The sequence below is a fragment of the Sebastes fasciatus genome, chromosome 9, assembly GCF_043250625.1.
Source record: "Sebastes fasciatus isolate fSebFas1 chromosome 9, fSebFas1.pri, whole genome shotgun sequence".
NCBI lineage: Eukaryota > Metazoa > Chordata > Actinopteri > Perciformes > Sebastidae > Sebastes > Sebastes fasciatus.
In genome coordinates, this window is record NC_133803.1 from 31,171,251 (window position 1) to 31,195,660 (window position 24,410).

The 24,410-nt window shown below is 41.3% G+C and overlaps 1 protein-coding gene and 1 long non-coding RNA gene across 2 annotated transcripts in view; both read left to right on the forward strand.

Moving 5' to 3' along the window:
* Positions 1 to 24,410, forward strand: part of LOC141774551 (uncharacterized) — a 43,599-nt gene that overhangs the window by 17,905 nt on the left and 1,284 nt on the right. The gene's annotated exons all lie outside the window — the stretch shown is intronic.
* Positions 1,507 to 18,435, forward strand: LOC141774544 (protein NLRC3-like). Its single transcript, XM_074647291.1, has 11 exons — positions 1,507 to 2,685; positions 5,837 to 5,962; positions 6,067 to 6,219; positions 6,594 to 6,695; positions 7,365 to 7,443; positions 7,606 to 7,834; positions 7,990 to 9,793; positions 9,892 to 10,065; positions 10,363 to 10,536; positions 17,088 to 17,134; positions 17,274 to 18,435. Exons 2-11 carry the CDS (start codon positions 5,874 to 5,876, stop codon positions 17,813 to 17,815), a joined length of 3,393 nt encoding a protein of 1,130 aa, XP_074503392.1. The 5' UTR covers positions 1,507 to 2,685; positions 5,837 to 5,873; the 3' UTR covers positions 17,816 to 18,435.

The following is a 24,410-nucleotide window of genomic DNA, read 5'->3' on the forward strand; positions in this document are numbered from 1 at the left end:
GCTTACAGTGTGCACTGGAATGATCACTTACTTCTCTTTCTAATTTCCTCAATGTCTTCCTTTTTATGTCCATATCTCGGTCCAAGTCCTGCAGGTTTGTTTTGTGGTTTTAAACGTTGACTCTTTTAAAATAAATCACTTTTTCAATTGATATTTGCACCTCTGCAAACTATATTTGTTTTTTTAAGTGTGTGCTGTTGCCTACAGACGTCTGACAGTTTGTCACTTCTTTAAAACACATTAATTAGCACAGCAGGAATTGTGCATGGTCGGCCCTATTACTACCATTATTTATAAAGAAAGAAAGAAAGAAAGAAAGAAAGAAAGAAGGAAGGCTGGATGGAGCCTATGTCAATGGAAAACGTATTAAGTCCATAATGGATAAGAAGGCAGTGATGTGGTGCTCATGGAAAACATCATTTTTAACAGGACCCAGATACTGTAGCAGCTTGAGAGCAGCCTGGCATCGTAGTGAGTGTTATGTGTAGGACATCCACACCATGCAGAGTTAACAACTGATATGTGTTTTACAGAATTCACAAACTGAAGAAGCTATGATGCTTGTGGTGGTGTTGGTTCATAAAACATCTGATGTGGTGCACATTTAAACACAGGATCCAGGGAGCCGTTCCAACAATTTATTAAAGTCAAGGTGTGAAGTTGGATGGCAGTTGGTGGATGATTTTTTCTATTAAGAAAAGACATTAACAGATGATATTATAAATCTCATAAATATAATACAGATTACAATTAATAAGTCAATTCATTTTAACTTACATCTTTATGCATCCACAATCTGGAATTTGCCTTTTCTCCTTCACATATTAAACTCAGGTATCTAACATAACACAAAACAATCTATTAACTTTCAAACAATATATATCTCATTTCAACCAAATAAATTATAAAGGCACAAAAGCCACATTAAACTCACATCACTCTCTCTTTGTTCTGCCTGGAATTGTTTAGAGGGAAAAGGGAGGGTTCAGGCCTGGAGGGCAGACTTATATAACCTACGGGGGAGTGGTTTAGTCAAGTGTGCATTCTATACCATGCCTGCAGGTGGGTTAGGGAATTGTGATTTAACACAAACTGTCAGATGTCTGTACAGCACACACATCAATACAAACTGAGGGGATTAGAAAGAGAAGTAAGTTATAATTTCAATGCACACTGTCAGTATACACAGTAACGCAATCCATTAATCATTGCTGTGTGTTTCTCCCCCAGCAGACCAGTGATCCAAGAAAAATAAAAGGTCAAAGCATTGTGGTGTCCTCTCCCTGTTGTTTCATGAATATACAGAACACTATATAGTTACTGGTCCAGTGAACTTTATCAGCCATTTCTAATCAATAATATATTCATCAAACCTCTAACAACAATATGAACAGCAGTCTTCATAAACACAATATAACCGTAATAATGATTATCACATGAATGATTATAAAAATGAATGATGATAACAATGTTAAAATAACAGTACTTAACTGAATGGTGGTATGTATTCAGTTAGTACTTGTTTTTATTAGCCTGCATTAAAATATGGTATTTTAATGCAGGCTAATACAAATAAGGCAAAATACATGCATAAGATCATGGACTAACTGTAAAAACACACTGGTTTCTGATCGGAGTGGCTGCTGACTGAACAGATCAGACAACAGGATAAGTCAAGCCCGGCCGTTATTCTGGTCTGGAGCAGGCTAGCTGTACAGAATAAATCTCCATGGTAACTTGTGTGCCACTGCGTTCGTGAAACCGAGTCAAGGCTAAACTGAGCCAGGATAACTGGAAAACCCCGGCTTAATCCGTTATCTTGGTTTTGTGAAACAGGCCTCTGAACAACAGAATCCAGGCTGTTGTCAAAGCAAGTCTTTACAAGTTGTGACTGTAGCCGCCAACTGCTACCGGGGTTCACCTCAGCACACAAAGTCAATGGGAGGCGGTATCCAGCTCTCCTGCTCTTTATTAAGCACACACACAATACACAGTTTCAACATGGGCGCTGTGCGCTCTGGCTGCACACAAACTATACAATATTTGATTAAAGAGGTGGTATCTCAGTGGCACGCTCTTGAAAGCCAGTCCCAGGCATCTCAGGCCTCCTGTCCCAGCCCGCACTACTGCATATAAGAGAAGAGTCGTTAGACAAGTCCTCCCAGCTGTGCCCAATTAACTCACCTGAGCACTGCTCCCTGAGTCACTCCACCACTCTCTCCCCTGCAGCTGAGCAGTGACCACGCCCTCCCTCCACAGTGATGATTTTTCCACAGATGCTGAATTTGATTCTGAAAGACTGTTGTTTGAGCTTTGATGAGTTTTCTGTTTTTTACATTTTTAAAATATTTGTATAGTTGATGTTGTTTTGCACAATCTTGTGAGCACTGCCACTTTGCATTTCACTGCACATCCTGTATGAGTACGTGACAAATAAAACTATTGAATCATGAATCTTGTTTACAGTAACATTTGATCCTGTGAGTGCAGCTCAGACTCCGTCCAACCGGTCCGACTGCATACTTTCACAGTGAAGTCAGGACACACACCCTCTGATGAAGGACAGAGGCGTCACTTCACTTCATCTGATGGAATTTGAAGTGAAGTACGAAGCTCCTTTTCTACACAGACCTGCTGAGGACAGAAGAGAGCTGCACACTGATGAAGTTCATGGCTATAAGTTCAGTAAGTGGAGCTGTGATTGGTTGAGACGATGTCTTTGATTGTTGTGGTTGGAGAAACGGTTGAATTGATGGTGAACGTGTGATTGTTTAAAGCTGCTTTCAAACACAAATGTCAGCTGGGAAACAAGTTGGCCGCCTGTGAGCAGAAGCTGCGGTTAGTTTGAATGTTGAAGTCCAGATGAAGTGTTGCTTTTAATGATGACACTGTGATGAAGAAGATGAGTTCAGGCTGATTTGGGGTCTGTCAGGACTGTTATTGATGTGATGGGGAAGGTAGTAACTCTTCCAGCACTAGGACCCAGCAGGGATCAGAGAGCTCACCTGGGGCCTCATGTATAAAAGACTGCGCAGCTTTCACACTGGAAGATGGCGTACTCACAAAATTGGAAAAGTACATACGCACAGAAATTTCCACATGTATAAAACCGTGCGTACGCCTGTTCCTGCGCACCTTTCCTTTATACATCTCAATGAACGTGAAATTGAGCGCAGCTGCACGTGCAGCTTGGTCCGCCTTTTCTCCTCCCATTAATAACTATGCAAATGACTATAAACACGCGCCATGCTGTCACTTATTGTCCAAATAACAACGGCAAAACGCGCTGGAAAAGGAACAAAAAAAGAAGAATTTCATGAAGTGTGAATTTGAAGTGTTTGTTACTGAGGTGGAAGCTAGAAAACATATTTTATTTGATGGTCTTTCATCAGGAACCAGTAACAAACGCAACGCGTCTCCACAGCAGCTGACTGTGCGCTCCCGAAGGCTCCCGAAGGCGCACGGTCAGCTGCGCCCTGAGCATCGACTGCTGAGGGGCGCCGGTCCGTCCTCACTAATGCTGTGCTGGAGTCACAGAGAGAGATTAATACAATGAAGGATATATAAATATATAAATATATATATATATATATATATACAACGAATTAAAAAGAATGAATGAGGTTCTTGGTGAGATAAGTTATATATTAAAAGACCTCGTTGAAAAATAAACGTTTGTCTCAACTCACCTCCTTGCTTTACATTCTGTGCATCTCATCCAAGCGGCGCTGTATAGCTGCTGCATTGTTCGGTGGACCAGGGTCCAGTTCATCCATCTGTAGCTCCTCTGGAGCACCGACACCCCACGGTGGTGTGCTACATTGTGCACCACGCGATTTTGTTTTTGGCACGGTGGTTAAGGCATGTCATCTCTGGGACATTAGTTTAAATGTGTTTTTGTTGTGCCTTTCTGATGTTAAACATTATGCGCAAACTAGTTAAGAAATATGTTTTTTTTTTTTTTTATTCCACATCATAAACAAAGCTCATAAGTTGAGTGGAAAAAATATTTTTACACATTTAACGAGTTTCAGTACTTTGTAGTTTGGCACTGCCAAATGACAGAGTTTGGAGGACGGCCCGCACATTTTCACGACTGGTCTAGAGTTTGCGGCACGGTCCGCACATTCTCATGTCACGTTGATTTTTATACATCCCGGCGTGTGCGTGAAACACAGCGTACGCAACATTTTAGTACGTGCGCACCGTTTATACATGAGGCCCCTGGGCCTTTGTTCCTGCACTGAAACACACCTGAGAGACTCTCTAGGTGCATCCCAAGTCTCTTATTTACATCCATGCTTCCCTCACTTTGCGTCTTTTCCTTGAATCTTTGTCCCTCACACCGCGGATGCATGGAGAGACGCAAAGAAATAGATAGATGTATACGTAGATGCTGCATTGGCCTTTGGATCGTACGTCAACATTGCCGCCATTTTGGGGAGGTCAGGACTGGCCTGTAAACACATACAAGTGAACGGGGAAGCTGCTGATTTTCTGGATAAAGAAGACGAATGTTTACATTTCTCAACCAATTTCAATGAGTGGTTTTATATTCAAGCATTTATAATCTACATGGAGTACAATAAGTTAGATCACAAAACGGTTCAGTGACGTTACGTTACTGCTTTCGGTTCATGGTTCACTGGCCGGTCTGTCTGTTGATATGATATTAAAAAGTTGTACACAGTTTCCTTTAAGAATCTTCCACATTATCAACATAATAGTTTAAGTTACATCTTTACAAAACATTTGCTTCTGTAGGTCATCAAATAGAGAGCTAGCGTTGTTATTATTATTAGCTTATCCTCGATCAAAGCTCATGTTGGTTTATAGATCTTCATGTTTAGCATAATTTTGTGTGTAAAACTTTAAATCTACGACATGCGTCTGATATCACAAATAATAAAGCTGATGTCATGTCTTGAATTTTGGAACAGTAACGTTAATTCTCAACAAAATGAATTATTTTCCACCACGTAAGTAATTCAGTTCATGTACTGTTAGCTAACATTGATACACACTCTTTTGAGCCTCTGGCGGTGATTATAGCATAGTATCGAGATTTTAAGGAAGTGTGACAAAACTTTCTTTTTCTATTCCTCGTAGACCATAAGTCCTTGAATAGAGAAACGACTCACTGAAATGAGTTGAGAAATGTAAATGTTAAAGTGCCTTTCATCCAGAAAAACGGCAGCTCCTCCGTTTAGTTTACAGGCCATTCCTTACCTCCCCAATATGGCGGTAACGCTGACGTATCGCAGCAACGGGCTGAAGCCAAGCCCCCAGGAAGAGTGCTTTTAAGCAAATTTCCGTAGTGGCCAAACGGAGGTACTACAATTTCCATGTCCATCATGTGACGCCATTGGGCCCAAAAAGACATCTGTAACTCAGCGGATAATTTTTTTTTTTTAGGTAAATCAACTTCCCAGTACGAACACATGAATAGCCCTTATTTAAATTATTATTAAGTCCTAAAATTGTAAAATGCACTAATCACTCGATAGTCAGGCCATTTTGGCTTCATCCGCCACTGAGCAACTCTCATAGGAATATATGGATATAGTAGACTTGGAAAAAGGGTAACATTTCAAATAATGAAGAGCGTTTCAAAGTCAGTCAAACGGAAGTAAAAAGTGATGTCATCTCCAAAGAAAGGCAAAGAAAAAGCAACATGAGGTGTATTCCTCTAATCTTCAAACAATCCTAAAGACTAGAGAGCATTGTGAATGTCATTTCTCAGATAGGACAAAAGCAACAACATAGAAACTGTCCTGTGAGTGTATTTAGTATCGAGGTGTCGTGATGAAGAGAAATAATGTGTGAGCTCTCCCAGCAGGTTGTTGTGATTGTGTGAAGGTGTGGGCTCTGATATGAATCAGGGTGAGGACAGAGAGGAGGGAGTCCCTCCCTCTAAAACTTCTCTGTGTGGGGAACATGACAGCCAGACCAAAGCTCAGAGGTGAGATGACCATCTCTAACTGTCCACGACTCTTCTCCATGTCACAAAGACGTCACTGAGAATGTTTCTACATTTGTGAGCTTTAATGAATTTCTTTCTATCAGGATCCATCAGAGACCAGACTGTCCTGAACCTGAACCTGAACCTGAATCTAAACCTGAACCTGAACCAGAACCCAGCTGTGTGTCCATCAAGAGTGACCGGTCTATTGATCGTCCTATATTCTTCAAAGATGGACACCCCTCGGTTGATCAGAGGTGAGGATTTCAAGCTGATAATGAAAACAGAAACAATGATGATATCAGATGTTAGGGAACTTAAATATAGGAAAGGACACTCAGTTAAAACTCGCTGCTTTGACACCACGTCCGTCCTGCTTTCATCCTAAATGGACGACATTACTATTCAACCATTATGGTCACCCCACAGCATCATTTCCTGCAAACTGCACAGAATACAGCTTTAAAATATACAGTACATTGAATGAAACATTGAATTCATACAAAATGTGACCAAAAATTACCAAGATACAAATACACTGCCTAGAGTTAGGTGTATTAAATCACTGACGGGTTTTGTGTCAGTGTGTTGTGGGTTCAGTGCAGAATTTATCCTGTGTTTCTATCAGCAGGAAGCTGGAAAAGCCTGAACCCAGCTGTGTGTCCATGAGGAGTGACCGGTCTATGGATCGTCCTATAAACTATAAAGATGGACTCCACTCTGTTGATCAAAGGTGAGGATTTCTAATTATGGGTTTTTATCAAGCGGCAACATCTGCTGCTGAAAAATGAAGCCACCAGCAGCTCCCACTGTCAGACTTCTACTGGTGTTAGGAAAAGTCCAGATTTCCGCAGCTGAGGCTCCATGCCAAAATAAAGTTTATTGGCTCTACATACATATGAGCAAACTATTTCTCAAAGTTGTTGATCAAAGGTGAGGATCTCAAACTCTTAATGAAAACAAAATTATGTGTTTTTATCAGACTTTTGGTTGTGAGATCTCCAGTTTTGAAACCTTTACTGACTCAGTTGAGGATGAAGTTCAGACTGGGAGCTGCCCAGTATAACCAGTCTAACATTAAGCAGCTCCACTGGAGCAGCTGGAGGTTCTGGTTGCCTTGCTCTAGGGCACTTCAGCATTGTACATATGGAGGGGTTGGTGAGAGCTGTAGGGACTAAACCAAACTGACTGGTGAAGAAAACAGTGAGTCGAAAGCTACTAACAGCTGCAGACTGAGCTGTTGATTCTCAGTGGGATCAGCAGGACCAGTAAACCTTTACCACTACAGGGAGTCATCTGATTCACTGTTCACATCCAAATATCACATCATGGACCTTTACCTTGTGTTTATCTCTGTGTGGACAGACATCATATGAGCTAATTCTTCACAATTCTTCCACAGAGATGACCAGGACAGCTCAGATGTTCCCAGTGGTCAGTCTGCCCAGCAGCATCAAACACACCTGGACTCCATATTTATGGTCTGTACATGTATAACAACTACTTTTACATCTATTCTGTTCACAATCATCTCCATGCTGCTCTTTTTAGACCAGTGGATTATCAGTCTGTCCAACATGGATGTGATGTTTGGTTCCATGATTTTAGTTTGATTGTGTCATTCATATAATATTCTGTTCCAGCTGCTGGAGGAGAACATCGTCACTTTTGTGAAGAACGAGCTGAAGACGATCCAGAAGGTTCTGAGTTCAGATTACCCAGAATGCTTAGAAAGTCAGAGGGAGGATAAGGAGGTGGTGGACGGTGAGGATGAAGAGCAGAGGAGGAGCAGCAGAAAGGCTTTTCTGAAGATCACACTGCACTTCCTGAGGAGAATGAAGCAGGAGGAGCTGGCTGACTGTCTGCAGAGCAGTAAGAGGATTTCTCTAAAGATTTAACATGCTGGATAAATGGGATGTTTACTAATGTCTCGAGAGATGGACCAAAATATATTCATATACTCATTCTTTGACAAACTGAAATGTTCAAATATTTTCTTATTGATCTTCTTTGTTGTGTTCATTCAGGAAGTTATTCTGCAGTTTGTCAACGTGAACTCAAATCTAACCTGAAGAAGAAGTTCCAGTGTGTTTTTGAGGGGATCGCTAAAGCAGGAAACCCAACCCTTCTGAATCAGATCTTCACAGAGCTCTACATCACAGAGGGAGAGACTGCAGAGGTCAATGATGAACATGAGGTCAGACAGATTGAAACAGCATCCAGGAAACCACACAGACCAGAAACAACAATCAGACAAGAACACATCTTTAAAGCCTCACCTGGAAGAGATGAACTAATCAGAACAGTGATGACAAAGGGAGTGGCTGGCATCGGGAAAACAGTCTTAACACAGAAGTTCACTCTGGACTGGGCTGAAGACAAAGCCAACCAGGACATACAGTTCATATTTCCATTCACTTTCAGAGAGCTGAATGTGCTGAAGGGGAAAAAGTACAGCTTGGTGGAACTTGTTCATCACTTCTTTACTGAAACCAAAGAAGCAGGAATCTGCAGGTTTGAAGAGTTCCAGGTTGTGTTCATCTTTGACGGTCTGGATGAGTGTCGACTTCCTCTGGACTTCCACAACAATGAGATCCTGACTGATGTTACAGAGTCCACCTCAGTGGATGTGCTGCTGACAAACCTCATCAGGGGGAAACTGCTTCCCTCTGCTCGCCTCTGGATAACCACACGACCTGCAGCAGCCAATCAGATCCCTCCTGAGTGTGTTGACATGGTGACAGAGGTCAGAGGGTTCACCGACCCACAGAAGGAGGAGTACTTCAAGAAGAGATCCAGAGATGAGGAGCAGGCCGGCACAATCATCTCCCACATCAAGACATCACGAAGCCTCCACATCATGTGCCACATCCCAGTCTTCTGCTGGATCACTGCTACAGTTCTGGAGGAGGTGTTGAAGACCAGAGAGGGAGGAGAGCTGCCCAAGACCCTAACTGAGATGTACATCCACTTCCTGTTGGTTCAGTCCAAAGTGAAGAACATCAAGTATGATGGAGGAGCCGAGACAGATCCACACTGGAGTCCAGAGAGCAGGAAGATGATTGAGTCTCTGGGAAAATTGGCTTTTGAGCAGCTGCAGAAAGGCAACCTGATCTTCTATGAATCCGACCTGACAGAGTGTGGCATCAATATCAGAGCAGCCTCAGTGTACTCAGGAGTGTTCACACAGATCTTTAAAGAGGAGAGAGGACTGTACCAGGACATGGTGTTCTGCTTCGTCCATCTGAGTGTTCAGGAGTTTCTGGCTGCTCTTCATGTCCATCTGACATTCATCAACTCTGGTGTCAATCTGATGGCAGAAGGACAAACAACCTCCTGGTGGGCTAAAGTCTTCAGCGATACACCTGAACCAACCCATCTCTACCAGAGTGCTGTGAACAAGGCCTTACAGAGTCCAAATGGACACCTGGACTTGTTCCTCCGCTTCCTCCTGGGTCTTTCATTAGAGACCAATCAGACGCACCTACGAGGCCTGCTCACACAGACAGGAAGTAGTTCACAGACCAATCAGAAAACAGTCCAGTACATCAAGAACAAGATCAACAAGAATCTCTCTGCAGAGAAAAGCATCAATCTGTTCCACTGTCTGAATGAGCTGAATGATCGTTCTCTAGTGGAGGAGATTCAACAGTCCCTGAGTTCGGGAAGTCTCTCCACAGGTAAACTGTCTCCTGCTCAGTGGTCAGCTCTGGTCTTCATCTTACTGTCATCAGAAAAAGATATGGATGTGTTTGACCTGAAGAAATACTCTGCTTCAGAGGAGGCTCTTCTGAGGCTGTTGCCAGTGGTCAAAGCCTCCAACAAAGCTCTGTAAGTACAAAGATGGTTGGATTTATATATCATAACTTAAATACTCTGCTGTCTTTTCAACTTATTTCTTGTTTTTTTCTTCATTATTGTCTCTTCAGGCTGAGTGGCTGTAACCTCTCAGAGAGAAGCTGTGAAGCTCTGTCCTCAATTCTCAGTTCCCAGTCCTCTAGTCTGAGAGAGCTGGACCTGAGTAACAACGACCTACAGGATTCAGGAGTGAAGCTGCTGACTGCTGGACTGGAGAGTCCACACTGTACTCTGGAAACTCTCAGGTCAGGATTCATCAACATGTTCAACTAATGGTCACTTAAATCCTTATTTACATTAATTGATTAATTTTTCTCACTCTATTGTGACTTGAAACATTACAGAGGAATCAGAGAGCGACCAGAAATGTTGTCAGATTGTTGATGGACATTAGTGGGTGTTTGGTTGTGACTAGAAAAAGATCAGTTATAATGTTAATTTAACCCCACAGTAGCCGGCAGTATCGCAGTACTGCAGTAACCTTCCAGCCCTCCCAGTACCCACAGACTATGTGACTTGTGTGTTGTTTTGTGTGTTTGCAGGCTGTCAGGCTGTCTGATCACAGAGGAAGGCTGTGCTTCTCTGGCCTCAGCTCTGAGCTCCAACCCTTCCCATCTGAGAGAGCTGGACCTGAGCTACAATCATCCAGGAGCCTCAGGAGGGAATCTGTTGTCTGCTGGACTGAAGGATCCACGCTGGAGACTGGACACTCTCAGGTATGAAGAGGCCTGCTGCAGCCACAGACAATCAGTCTGATAGAGGAGGTAGAGCTGGAAACTGATCCTGTGTCACACTGTCAGCCTGGCTCATATGACCCTGATACACCAAGCTGACCTCAAACAACCAGAGCTGATAAACACTGACTCATCAAACTGTTTGTGTCCTACATCAGAGCATCAATAGAGACAGAAGTAGTCAGGGAACAGTAGCCAGGATGTGCCAAAACAGGGAGGGAAGGTGATGAAATGCTGTTTTTCTGGAGCGTTGTCTTTTTTCAACATTAGAAAATAGGTTAGCTGTGTATTCTGATACGTTGTCAGGCGTCATGGTGGGTTGACATGCGGCAATGTCATCACGCTGCAGGTTTGTGGGCTCATATCAAATAATAGTTGGATGTTTGGATGCTCGTCATCTACCACCACTGTTTTGCCCTTTAGTTTGTATGCAGTATGTGACGGTTAAAGCGATGTATTTTGTAGTATGCTAGACGAGGCTTTAACCTTTAAACCAGCTCTTAAAGCACTGGAAAAGAAAAAAACTCGTACCACTATTGCAATATTATCGAAAAATACAACTTTGATTTAGTTGTTTATGTTGTTTGTTTACTTTATAAGATACTGCAGGTTTTAACAATTTATTCTAACAGCTCAGAGTGAAGTCAGACAAACAGGATCATCAAGGAGGGGAAACGGGAAATATAAAATATTGAACCACAAAATTTACGTTACTCAAACTGCTTTTTCAGTTACAGCAACAAAACAGTGGACTGATCTCCCTCCAGATATTAGAGTAATGTTAAAAAGGATCATGTTGCCCCGTCAGAGGCTGCTGTTTCCATCTCCTCTTCCCTCGCCACTGTGCTGCCCTGTGGCCGGCTCTCCAGCGAGCTACGCCCTCGGGCGATTGTGGAGCTTATCAACTCCAAAAAGGCAGATAAACACAGGTTTCTGTTAATTTATAATGGACATCTGTGTTGTTATATTTAAACAAACTATCCGTCAACAAGGAAATAAAAGCCTCTTGTCTATGAGACCGGTCTCTAGAGAGCTCCAGGCAGCTCATAGCGGTCTCTGAGCGTGACTGCCCGGCTGGCTGGCAGCGACTCCAGCAGGCGCTAGCTAGCTATCATGGCATTTTGCATGGTGAGCAAATGTTCGATTCGCCATCTAACTTCGTAAAACTGCCAATATTAAAAATCTACACAGTTGATTTCTCGCCTCAAAAACTTTCAGAAGTGAATTTAGTGATGAAATAGCTACGAAAAAACAAAAAAAACAAGCCATTTTTGGCTTCTGTTGTTTGTTACTGTAGCCTGTACTGTTGTAGCGCTTTGCATTGTGGGATACAGTAGGCAAGATAGACTGGTCCGATGCATACTGGAGATTTCTTCCAAATCTGTACGACATCTGGGTACTTTTGGCGTATTGGAGATTTTGCTTTTGTTCGCATACTGCATACGACATACTACATACTACATTTTGGCCAAATCAGTACGTACTACTTGTATAGTATGCGGTTTCGAATACAGCGTGTGTATCAAACCCCCAGGAAGTGCGCCGGTCGTCGATCCCGACTTTCATAGTGGCCAAACGGCGGTACTGCAACTTCTGTGTCCATCACGTGATGCACTGGGCCCAAAAAGACTTTTTCCCGTAGACTTACATAGGGAAAGAGACGTCTGTTACTCAGCGGATCATTTTTTTTTAGGTAAATCAACTCCCCAGGATGAACACCTTAATAGCCCTTATTTAAAAACATTTTTTTTTAAAGTTGTAAAATGAACGTGCATCAGACCCACAAGACTGCGTTGCCCTGCACGCTCATGTGACATATCCGGGTTCTGCCTGCCAGCTTCCTGCTAGCTGTATGCAGCTGTAATGGATGGATATATGGATATAATATCCATATATCCATATAATGGATATATTGGCAGTAATTCATCACTTTTATTGTCTTATAATACACCCATGGGCTGTCTGCTGTAAAGCCTGTGCCGTGAATGTATTCATGTATTCCGTTAATATAACGTACGTTAATTAACATCTCCGTACCCAAACAACCGTGTAGTAACTAGTAGGTAGTAGAGTAGCACAACAAACTGAAGTTAACGTAGCTGTAGGCTATTATTATTATTATTAGGGCCCGAGCACGAAAGTGCCAGGACCCAACGGTCCTGGCACGAAGTGCAAGGAACCTATTGTTTTTCTGCAGATTATTATTCTTTTTCTGCTGCGAGATCGCGTTTTTGGGACCTTTTCCATCCCCAAAAACTCATGAAAATTGCAATATTCTGTAGTGATTGGGCTCGGGTGCACCAGCGGGCTCGATAGCGCCCCCTATAGAAAGCAGGTTGCCAGAAAAAGTTACTTCGATCTTCACGAAATTTAAGTATGTCATTGCTCACATCTTCAATGGCACATTAAATATTTTTGAGATTTTTTCGGCCAACAGGAAGTCAGCCATGTTGGATTTCCTGCGTGATTTTAAAATTTACGAACACATTTTTGAGGACTTTAGGATGCACCAAATCTCATGAAACTTTACACGCACATCCAAACAGGTAATCCCTTTGATTCAGTGGTGAAATTTTGCTTGGGCGTGGCATGTTGGCTCTCTAGCGCCCCCTTATGTCCTTTTTGCCTTTGAACATCCATTTGTATACCTTGGCATACTCGTAGACGCATGAAATTTGGCAACATGATAGACACCTGTGAACTTTATGTAACTGTATAGCCATTAGGCTCAGTGTGTTTAGCTGGCTCTATAGCGCCCCCTAACGCGTTGAAATTTTAACTTTGTCAAAGTTGATCCGATATTCATGAAATTTGGTATGCATATCCCACTCATCATTTGAAACATATTCCTCATTGGGTTTCATTAGCCCCGCCCACCCAGAAGTCGGCCATATTGGATTTTATGTACGATTTTCCCAATTTTTGCGTTTTATTGGCCGCGTACTTTAACGAACTCCTCCTACAGATTTGATCAGATCGAGTTGACATTTGGTCAGGACCATCTCAAGACCTTGAGGATGAAAAGTTATTAAAATGGTGAGTGTTCACTTAACGAGCGGACCGTGGCGTGGCGGCCATTTTGAGCCATTCGCCAGTTATTGTAACTCAACTGTACATAGTCCGATCTGCCCCAAATCTCTCAGGTATGATGGTGCTCCAGTACTGATGACATGTATATGAAAAAATATACTCATAGCCCCGCCCCAAGACGTTAGCCCCGCCCCCTTTCATATCTCATGAACCGTTTATAGTAGAGTCTTGTGGGAGGTGTCATATCACTCAGCAGAGAGTGGGTTAACCCTAACTCAACTGTACATAGTTCGATCTGCCCCAAATTTCTCAGGTATGATAAGGGTCCAGTCCTGATTATATGTAAATGCAAAAATATAGTCATAGCCCCGCCCCCTTTCATAACTCATGAACCGTTTGTCGTAGAGTCTTGTGGGAGGTGTCATATCACTCAGCAGAGAGTGCCTGTTTCATTGGTGAATGTTATGCCCGCCCCCTACACATTAGCCCCGCCCCCTTTCATAACTCATGAACCGTTTGTCGTAGAGTCTTGTGGGAGGTGTCATATCACTCAGCAGAGAGTGGGTTAACCCTAACTCAACTGTACATAGTTCGATCTGCCCCAAATTTCTCAGGTATGATAAGGGTCCAGTCCTGATTATATGTAAATGCAAAAATATAGTCATAGCCACGCCCCCTACACATTAGCCCCGCCCCTTTCATAACTCATGAACCGTTTGTCGTAGAGTCTTGTGGGAGGTGTCATATCACTCAGCAGAGAGTGCCTGTTTCATTGGTGAAAGTTATGCCCGCCCCCTACACATTAGCCACGCCCCCTTTCATAACTCATGATCCGTTTGTCGTAGAGTCTTGTGGGAGGTGTTATATCGCTCAGCAGAGAGTGCCTGTTAAGTTGGTGTTGTTATCCCCGCCCCCTACACATTAGCCACGCACCCCTTCATAACTCTTGAACCGCTTGTCGTAGAGCCTTGCGGCAGGCGTCGTGGCGCTCGTCAGAGTTTCGGCTTCAAGGTGCCCGGCCGCGTCGGTCGGCGTCCCGCCAGCATCCCCGACGCGCAAGGGGCGAGGGCCCGTTCATCGCTGCTTGCAGTTTTAATTATTATTATTATTATTATATCTAATGCAGTTAAGAACGAACTGAGATTCTCATACCCTTTGACAGCCTGAATTAAAGAAATTACGCATTAATTTCTTAAACTTACCTTTACTTCCAAAAGCAACAGAGGTTCACTTCAAAGTATTTAATGATAGCTATATCCTTCAGAAGAACTCTTTAGACAAACGTCATGATGGGAATATAGCACTTTGAAGGGAGCCGGTTCAACGTTGACCACAATAGCTGTATATTCTGTTATGAAGAAATATCACCTATTTTTCTTGGTTTGATGTATGACTGGCTAGAATCAAACATCTTTTCTCTCTCCCATTTTACCCGAAATTACCGGTATGCTATATTACATTTGGGGTCATAGTGGAGGATAAGAAAACTGAATTTCTGTTGAATACTTTACACAACCCTTATTGTTTGTTTTTATGAGATAACTAGCACTGTATTGCAAATCACTGAAGCATATGAAAAAGAAAGCAGCAAAAAAACTTCAGAACATTATTGATGCCTTTGCGTTATTAGAAGAGCCCATTAAGCTATTTTATTACTTTACTTTTTTGTCTTTTATTAGATTATTATGCGGTTTACATTGTGTGCTCCGTTTTCTAAAGAGCCTACTACTACTGATGATATATCACTTTCCATATATATTGTACATTTTCCTCTTACATTTAAAAAAAGCCCTACTGTCAGTTGTAAACTCGTTGTGGTTATATATATTATGTAACAGGATACGGTGCAGTCAAATTACCATTGCAACACCGCTGTCTCCTAAACAAACACTAGCTGCTGCGGTTAGTAGGCTAGGCTACTACAGCAGTAGTACCAGTCTACCAGACTGCTAGCTACCGCTAGCTACCAGCTAGCTACCAGCTGGTAGCTAGCAAGCTCATGAACGCGCGGTAAACTCGTGTACGCTACGTTCATTTTCTTTTACATTTTTTTTATTTCAAAATGACAGTATCCATAGTAACAGCAGAAAACATTAAAATTTACATACAGAAGAAGCATAGCGAAACATAAACAAAGATCTGTGCCAAACATAAAAGGACAACAGAAATGAAACAAAACAAACATAAAATTAAAAAAAATTAAAAATTAAAAAGACAACGCGAGAGTGTGACAATAATTTCACTTAAAAACTTTAAAGATATTGCATACATTCATTGTTTTCATTGCTTTTTTGTTTTGTGAGGAAGACATTTTTGACAGATATAATTCCATTTCTTTCATAAATACAAAGAAGTTAGGCTTTTTTTTGGTAAATTTACACTTCGTGAGAATTAAAATTAAATTAATAAGAAAAAATACATTACTGTCTTTGTCACTGTAACCATAGCAACCAAATATAATATTTCTATAGTACAGTGCAAAATCTGAGAAAATGTTAACAAGTATAAAATTGTTGACATCTTTCCACAATTCACATGTAAATTTACAGGACCAGAATAAATGAGAGCAAGTTTCAGGATGTGATTCACAGAAGGAACAATTTACATCAATGTCACTCTTTAACTTTTGTAAGAAATGTTTCACTGGATAGAATCTGTGGATCGACTTAAATGACACCTTTTACCTGATTTGTTAGAAGGAACTTTTGCGGTAAGGACCAAACTTTCTTCCAGTCAATATCACTAACAAGCTTAATATAAATATATATATAATAATAAGTCAATATCACTAACAAAATTACTCCAATAAAATGTTGCTGCCGGAGTAGAAACCATGCTGTCCTGAAACAAGGCCCTTATCCTGGTGTTCATACCTCTATTAACAGAAAAACAGACTTTAGTCGTGCATGTTGTCGATGAGTGTGTTCTTAGCTTCAGTTTGCCCATCAAGAGTTGTTGTAGCAGGTATGCTAGCAGAGTTAGCAGAAGTTAACGCCCTCCTAGCGTCGGCCTTTCTTTTCTCTTAGCTTTTCATTTTGGTTTATTAACATTAACCAAAAGTAGTCGGGTAGAATTACAGTCGAAATACAAGTTAAAATAGTTGTTTTGCCCGCAATATATGTAAAAAAAACAGTTAGGTTTGCGGAGCTCATCCAGACACGACAACTCAGAGCGCCATATTGCGTGCCCCTGTACGCTACATGTGAGCAAGCCGTGACGGCGGCATGACGCAACGTGACGACTGTGACCCTGTGACCCAGTCATGTCACCAAGCGGATGCTATAGCGCATGTACTATGTTCCCGAGAACCGCCAAGATACGGGTACTTTCCAAGCCATTTAGGCTTCATGCGCCAATGAGCATCTCTCATAGGAATGACCGGGCCCCGCCTCCAACGCTGTATCCAGTTCTTTTAATACATCCATGGTGTATGAGAGCGATGTAATGTCCATGTTTCCATGCTGAAAGAGGAAGTGCTGCTCTGACCCCCCTCCTCCTTTCAGGGTGAAGCCTGCTGGAGTCCGATGGTTGACACCAGGTCTGAGGAAGTGTAAGTGTATTTTTAATTTGATTCATGAAACATTCAACCAGCTTCAAACTGTGACATCACTCATTCAGATCTCTGATGTCATCATCAAAGATGATAGATTAATAACTGCAGCTGTATTGTGACTTGTTCTCTCCATCAGATTCCTGTGAACTCACACTCGACACAAACACAGCACACAGAAATCTCAAACTGTCTGACAACAACAGGAAGGTGACCTTTGTGAAGGAGGTTCAGTCATATCTTGATCATCCAGAAAGATTTAACTTCCGTCCTCAGCTGCTGTGTAGGACTGGTCTGACTGGTCGCTGTTACTGGGAGGTCGAGTGGAGAGGAAGTGTTTATATATCAGTGAGTTACAGAGGAATCAGCAGGAGAGGAGACAGTAAAGACTGTTTGTATGGAAGGAATGATCAGTCCTGGAGTCTGTGGTGCTCTGATGATGGTTACTATGTCTGTCACAATGACAAAATGACATCCACCCCCTCCTCCTCCTCCATCTTCTCCTCCTCCTCTGGTAGAGTAGCAGTGTATGTGGACTGTCCTGCTGGCACTCTGTCCTTCTACAGAGTCTCCTCTGACACACTGATCCACCTCCACACCTTCAACACCACATTCACTGAACCTCTTTATCCTGGATTTGGTTCCTGGTCTGGTTCCTCAGTGTCTCTGTGTTCTCTGTAGGAGGGAGAGTCTCCTCCTGTTAGAGAAACTCTCTCACTGCTGACCAGATAGTTCAGTCTGTACAGGATCACACACAGCTGATGTTAGTTCGTACCAACCTGATCTCTCAGTGGTTGTAAATGCAGTTGGACCAGGTGAGGGGTACCTGAGCTGGGCTGGACTCTGGGGGGTTGAGAGATCTCTGGGACTTGTGGTGTTGCCGATGGACGGCTGAAAGAGCTGAGCGAGGTCGATGTAATTACCTGAAATGATCTGTTTTCTGAGAGAAGGTGTGAAACATTATTTTTTTTCTTTGTGTATAAAATTTAACTTTGTCTTCTTTGTGTGAAGAAACACCTTCGAATGTCAAACAAAAGTCTTTCAGGATCAAATTCAGCATCTGTGGAAAAATACTTCCAACTTGTAAAGAGTTGGTTTGATTAGAACAAACTAAATTCGTCATCTTTGGTCATCGTGTGACAAATGAACAAACTTTGATATGTGATGTTGAAATGAAAAGAAATCAAAGTTTTAGGATGATTCTAGATAATAAATGATGGAAATCACATATAAATCATGTCAAAGCAAAAATCACAACACTGTATAAAATGGAGGATTTGTTAAATAAAGCTTCAGAATTCAAGTTTTATTGTTCACTTTTACTTCCATACATCACTGATTGTGTGGTCGTTTTGGGAAACTCATAGAAACAAATCAGATTTTTACATTTCAGAAGAGACAAAAGAAGTTTGAACCAAACTACTGATAAAGAACCAACTCAGCTGTTTATTAAATGAAAGGCTGTAAAATTTAGAGAGTTGGTGGATTTTCAAACAGCACAGATCAGGTATAAAGTGAGAAACTAATGAGGACCTGAAAGAGTCCAAATGATTTGAGAGGAATCTGCAGGTTTAAGGACTGATGTAAAACCACTTGTGTTTAAGAGGTGAACTTGTGGAGCAGCTGTAGTGAGGAAATCAATCATAAAGAATCATTTAATGAACAAATATAAAAGTGGTGTTAGTATAGTAGAGATAGTGTCACAGTAGTGTGACGTCAAACAGCTAAAAGACTCAATAATTTGCAGCTTTTCACTAAATAAATCTTTTGTTTTCTACTCAACAGTTTTTTCTTCTTTGTGTAAAAATTTCATTTCACTTCATTCTCCCTCCAAAGTTTTCCTCCAGTTGTCAGAGTGAGTAACTGCAGCACTCTCCATACAACACTGTTCATATTAATACACACATCCACACAACATGATACTAGCATTTCCTGTGAATCCTTTCAGAATAAAGTCCCCCACTTCCTGTCTGTGTTCCAGTGTGTAGCAGCAGAAAGCAACACATATCAGTCCTGTAAACACCAGAGAAGAAGAGACACAATCTATTTCTGACTTTCTGGACTACTGAGCCGAGCTGACATGATGTATCATTTAAAAAGTCCTCACATCAGGACAAAATCATCTCTAACTGTTGATATTTGGATGATTTCCAAACATTGAAAACAGCCTGTAATCTGAGTCACTTCAACTGACAGGATGCAATTTATGTTTGTGGCACCAGAGGGCGCCAAATCCTCCTCCATGACGAGTAGCACTCGTCCATTAAAGGAGATCTCAGCTCCATTATTCAGTCATTCTTCTCCAAAACAACCATCAGGACATTCAACAGTGGTTTTCACTTTTGATATCAAAGACAAACTATCAGTAAGTCATTCACACGAGACACATTTCTGTCTCTGGTCCAATGTGTCAAACATTTCCACCAATTATGAGCTACTTGTACTTTACAGGAGTATTTCCATGTTGTGCTACTTGTGCTACATCTCAGAGGTACATGTTGTACTTTTACTTTACTACTTTTATCTGACAGCTGCAGTTACTAGTTACTTTATAAATCAAAGCCTCTCTACAGCCACACAGCTGTTTTCAATCTCTCTGGTTGATTAGACCTCCAGTCAGGTGGAAGGTGGGTGGAGCTGTGCTGGGAATTATGGGATGTCACCAAACTATCTGCAGCAATGATAAGTAGTTAAATTGCCCCGCCCCAACAGGTAGCCTGAAACCAGATCAACAAGGTGGAGTGATGAATAAAAGCACTCTCAGGTCAGTCTCTGTTGTCTTAATGAATGTTTTTATTCAAGTTGTGGCCAAGAAGCAAAACTCTACACAACAGTGACTGCAAAGTTTTCTGATTGATCATCTGTTCCACACTAGTCTACATATATACAAGAAAACAAGGTGACAAAGAGGGCCGTGCATGGACCCTTTAAACTATCTGGTCTGGGGCCTGTTTCACAAAAGCAGGATAAAGATATCCAGGATAAGAGAGAAAGTGAGGCTTGACCTAGTCTAGTCAGTTCATCCTGGCTTAATTGGTTTCACGAAGGCCGAGCCAGGCTGAGGAGGAGCGGCTAGGTTGAGCCAGGTGTAAGTAATTCAGATGGATGCATGTTCACTGCTTTCCTCAATAGACCACGAGGTCGATCTCAGATCTACTGATGCTAAAATGGAGTAAACACTTTTAATGGAAGATTAGGAGGAAGTTAAGCATATAATATGTAGAAAAGGAGATACGGTCGTCGGCTGCTGTAATAAAACAGCAAGATAAAAACGTAGCAGACAATAGCAGACCGACTCAATGAGTACGCAGCCTAAATATAGGCTACATAACGTTACATTCACTCACCACTGCTGTTAACTGAAACCGTCATAATTAAACCATTCAAGGAGTTACTGTCACTTCACCTTTAAAGTGAGGGGTGGAAGTTATTACAGACGTAGGCAAAATTGTTGGTACTCTTCCGTTAAAGAAAGAAAACCCCACAATGGTCACTGAAATAACTTGAAACTGACAAAAGTAATAATAAATAAAAATGTACTGAAAATTAACTAATGTAAATCAGCTGTTGCTTTTGAATTGTGGTTCAACAGAATCATTTTAAAAAACAAACTGATTGTTCAGAAGGTGCAGCAGTTTAACCAAAAGCATCCCCTCACCAGCCCATGCATTGATCACATGCACGGACCAATAGTCTGTGGCTTGGCGCATGGTCTTCACATGATCAGAGAGTGCTGTTATTCCAATCACCTTCTGCGCAGATCGCAAGCCTCATTTTCCTCCAACTCAGCTCAGCATCAATGTTGCACCTTTCTGGACTCTTTTCTATTTATTATTGATATGGTCTTTTCCTGTGCGTCCATGAGAAAGTGAGTATTTGTTATAGTTGTCTATTGTTTAGTAACTGCATCGTTATAATAATTCTAAAGTCACCTGTATCATGTTATAATACTCATACTCGTTTGTCTATAAGAGTTTGAATGATAAGTTGTGTGTTTCTGTGTCAACATCATTTAAGTTAGAACAGCGCAGTGAACGGGCATATGCGGCCGTCATTAAGGGACCGTCGCACAATTACTCATATCCCCCTCTGTGTGCACTCTGCTCATTGTACTGCCTGAGAGCCTGAGTCTGCTATTTGTTGACGCTCCCTTAAAGTTCAGAAGGCTGCGTTCTCCTCCTTTTACTCCTGTTTTAAACTGTTTAGCTTGCATTGTATTTCATACAATACTGTTTGTTTATTATTACTTCATGTTACTAATACCTGCTCATGTTTTCTATTTTATTTTCTGTATTTAGTAACCACTATCCACACTATCCTCACTATCCTCACTATCCACACTATTCACAAAAGGATTTAAAAACCATCTTCAATCAATAAATGAGTGGTATCTCAAAGAGAGTGTGTGTGACCTGGACTAATTGATACATCGTCATCATATTCATGTTCTTACCGGACAACCTGTGGAGATTGTAAATGACATTCATAGAACCATCATCTAAGGGTTCATTCACTCAGCATCACTAAGGTCACAAGTTTGGTATCCATTACACCAACGCCTATTTTACACTGATGAAACTGGCCTAGACAAAAATGATGGTAGCCCTAGAAAAGATGTAAAATAATGTGACCATAGGGACATATTAAACTAAGGTGTGTCCTGTAAATAGCATCACAGGTATCTTCAAACTTGTAATCAGTCAGTCTGCCTATTTAAAGGGTGAAAAGTAGTCACTGTGCTGTTTGGTATCATGGTGTGTACCACACTGAACATGGACCACAGAAAGCTAAGGAGAGAGTTGTCTCAGGAGATCAGAAAGAACATTATAGACCTTCATGTTAAAGGTAAAGGCTATAAGACCATCTCCAAGCAGCTTGATGTTCCTGTGACTACAGCTGCTCATATTATTCAGAAGTTTAAGGTCCATGGGACTGTAGCCAACCTCCCTGGACGTGGCCGCAAGAGGAAAATTGATGACAAATCGAAGAGACGGATAATACGAATGGTAACCAAAGAGCCCAGAACAACTTCCAAAGAGATTAGAGGTGAACTCCAAGGTCAAGGTACATTAGTGTCCGATCGCACCATCCGTCACTGTTTGAGCCAAAGTGGACTTAATGGAAGACGACCCAGGAGGACACAAAATCATAAAAAAGCGAGACTGGAATTTGCCAAAATGCATATTGACGAGCCACAAACCTTCTGGGAGAATGTCCTTTGGACAAATCAGACAAAACTGGAGCTTTTTGGCAAGTCACATCAGCTCTATGTTCACAGACGAAGAGATGAAGCATCCAAAGAAAAGAACACTGTACCTAATGTGAAACATGGAGGAGGCTCGGTTATGTTATGGGGCTGCCTTGCTGCATCTGGCACAGGGTGTCTTGAATCTGTGCCGGGTACAATGAAATCTGAAGACTATCAAGGCATTCTGGAGCGAAATGTGCTGCCCAGTGTCAGAAAGCTTGGTCTCAGTTGCAGGTCATGGGTCCTCCAACAGGATAATGACCCAAAACACAGCTAAAAACACCCAAGAATGGCTAAGAACTAAACATTGGACTATTCTGAAGTGGCCTTCTATGAGCCCGGATCTAAATCCTATTGAACATCTGTGGAAGGAGCTGAAACATGCAGTCTGGAGAAGGCACCCTTCAAACCTGAGACAGCTGGAGCAGTTTGCTCACGAGGAGTGGGCTATTTTGGCGACAGGTGCAGAAGTCTCATTGAGAGTTACAGAAATCACTTGATTGCAGTGATTGCCTCAAAAGGTTGTGCAACTAAATATTAAGTTAAGGGTACCATCATTTTTGTCCAGGCCAGTTTCATTAGTTTGTTTTTTAAAATGATTCTGTTGAACCAAAATTCAAAAGCAATGTCTCATTTTCATTAGTTAATTTTCAATAAATTTTTATTTATTATTACTTTTCTCAGTTTCAAGTTATTTCAGTGACCTTTGTGGGTTTTTCTTTCTTTAACGGAAGAGTACCAACAATTTTGCCTACGTCTGTATATTATTTAGGAAATTTACTATGAAGATTAATTACAACCACTAATCCACAATGCTAGAATACAACGATACCATATACTGCATATATAACAATGATTAATACATTATGTTACATACTGTACATGCTTACAGTGTGAGCTGGAATGATCACTTACTTCTCTTTCTAATTTCCTCAATGTCTTCCTTTTTATCTCCATATCTCGGTCCAAGTCCTGCAGGTTTGTTTGTGGTTTTAAACGTTGACTCTTTTTAAATAAATCACTTTTTTCATTGATATTTGCACCTCTGCAAACTATATTTGCTTTTTTACGTGTGTGCTGTTGCCTACAGACATCTGACAGTTTGTGAATTCTTTAGAACACATTAATTAGCACAGCAGGAATTGTGCATGGTCGGCCCTATTACTACCATTATTTATATAGAAAGAAAGAAAGGAATAAAGAAAGAAAGAAAGAAAGAAAGAAGGCTGGATGTAGCCTATGTCAATGGAAATACGTATTTAGTCCATAATGGATAAGAAGGCAGTGATGTGGTGCTCATGGAAAACATAATTTTTAACAGGACCCAGATACTGTACAGTCTGAGAGCAGCCTGGCATCGTAGTGAGTGTTATGTGTAGGACATCCACACCATGCAGAGTTAACAACTGATATGTGTTTTACAGAATTCACAAACTGTCAGATGTCTGCACAGCACACACTGAACAATACAAACTGAGGGGATTAGAAAGAGAAGTAAGTTATAATTTCAATGTACACTGTAAGTATTCACAGTAACGCAATCCATTAATCATTGCTGTGTGTTTCTCTCCCAGCAGACCAGTGATCCAAGAAAAATAAAAGGTCAAAGCATGGTGGTGTCCTCTCCCTGTTGTTTCATGAATATACAGAACACTATATAGTTACTGGTCCAGTGAACTTTATCAGCCATTTCTAATCAATAATATATGCATTAAACCTCTAACAACAATATGAACAGCAGTCTTCATAAACACAATATAACCGTAATAATGATTATCACATGAATGATTATAAAAATAAAAATGAATGATGATCAGAATGTTAAAATAACAGTACTTACATACTTAACTGAATGGTGGTATGTATTCAGTTAGTACTTATTTGTATTAGCCTGCATTAAAATATGGTATTTTAATGCAGGCTAATAAAGATAAGACAAAATACATGCATAAGATCATGGACTAACTGTAAAAACACACTGGTTTCTGATCAGAGTGACTGCTGACTGAACAGATCAGACAGCAGGAT

Excerpts from the sequence above, each read along its gene's own strand:
- LOC141774544 (XM_074647291.1), top strand. The coding sequence starts at position 5,874 with ATGAATCAGGGTGAGGACAGAGAGGAGGGAGTCCCTCCCTCTAAAACT. Across the intron at positions 7,444-7,605 it reads ACCTGGACTCCATATTTATG|CTGCTGGAGGAGAACATCGT; the intron begins GTCTGTACATGT and ends ATTCTGTTCCAG. Across the intron at positions 10,066-10,362 it reads TGTACTCTGGAAACTCTCAG|GCTGTCAGGCTGTCTGATCA; the intron begins GTCAGGATTCAT and ends GTGTGTTTGCAG.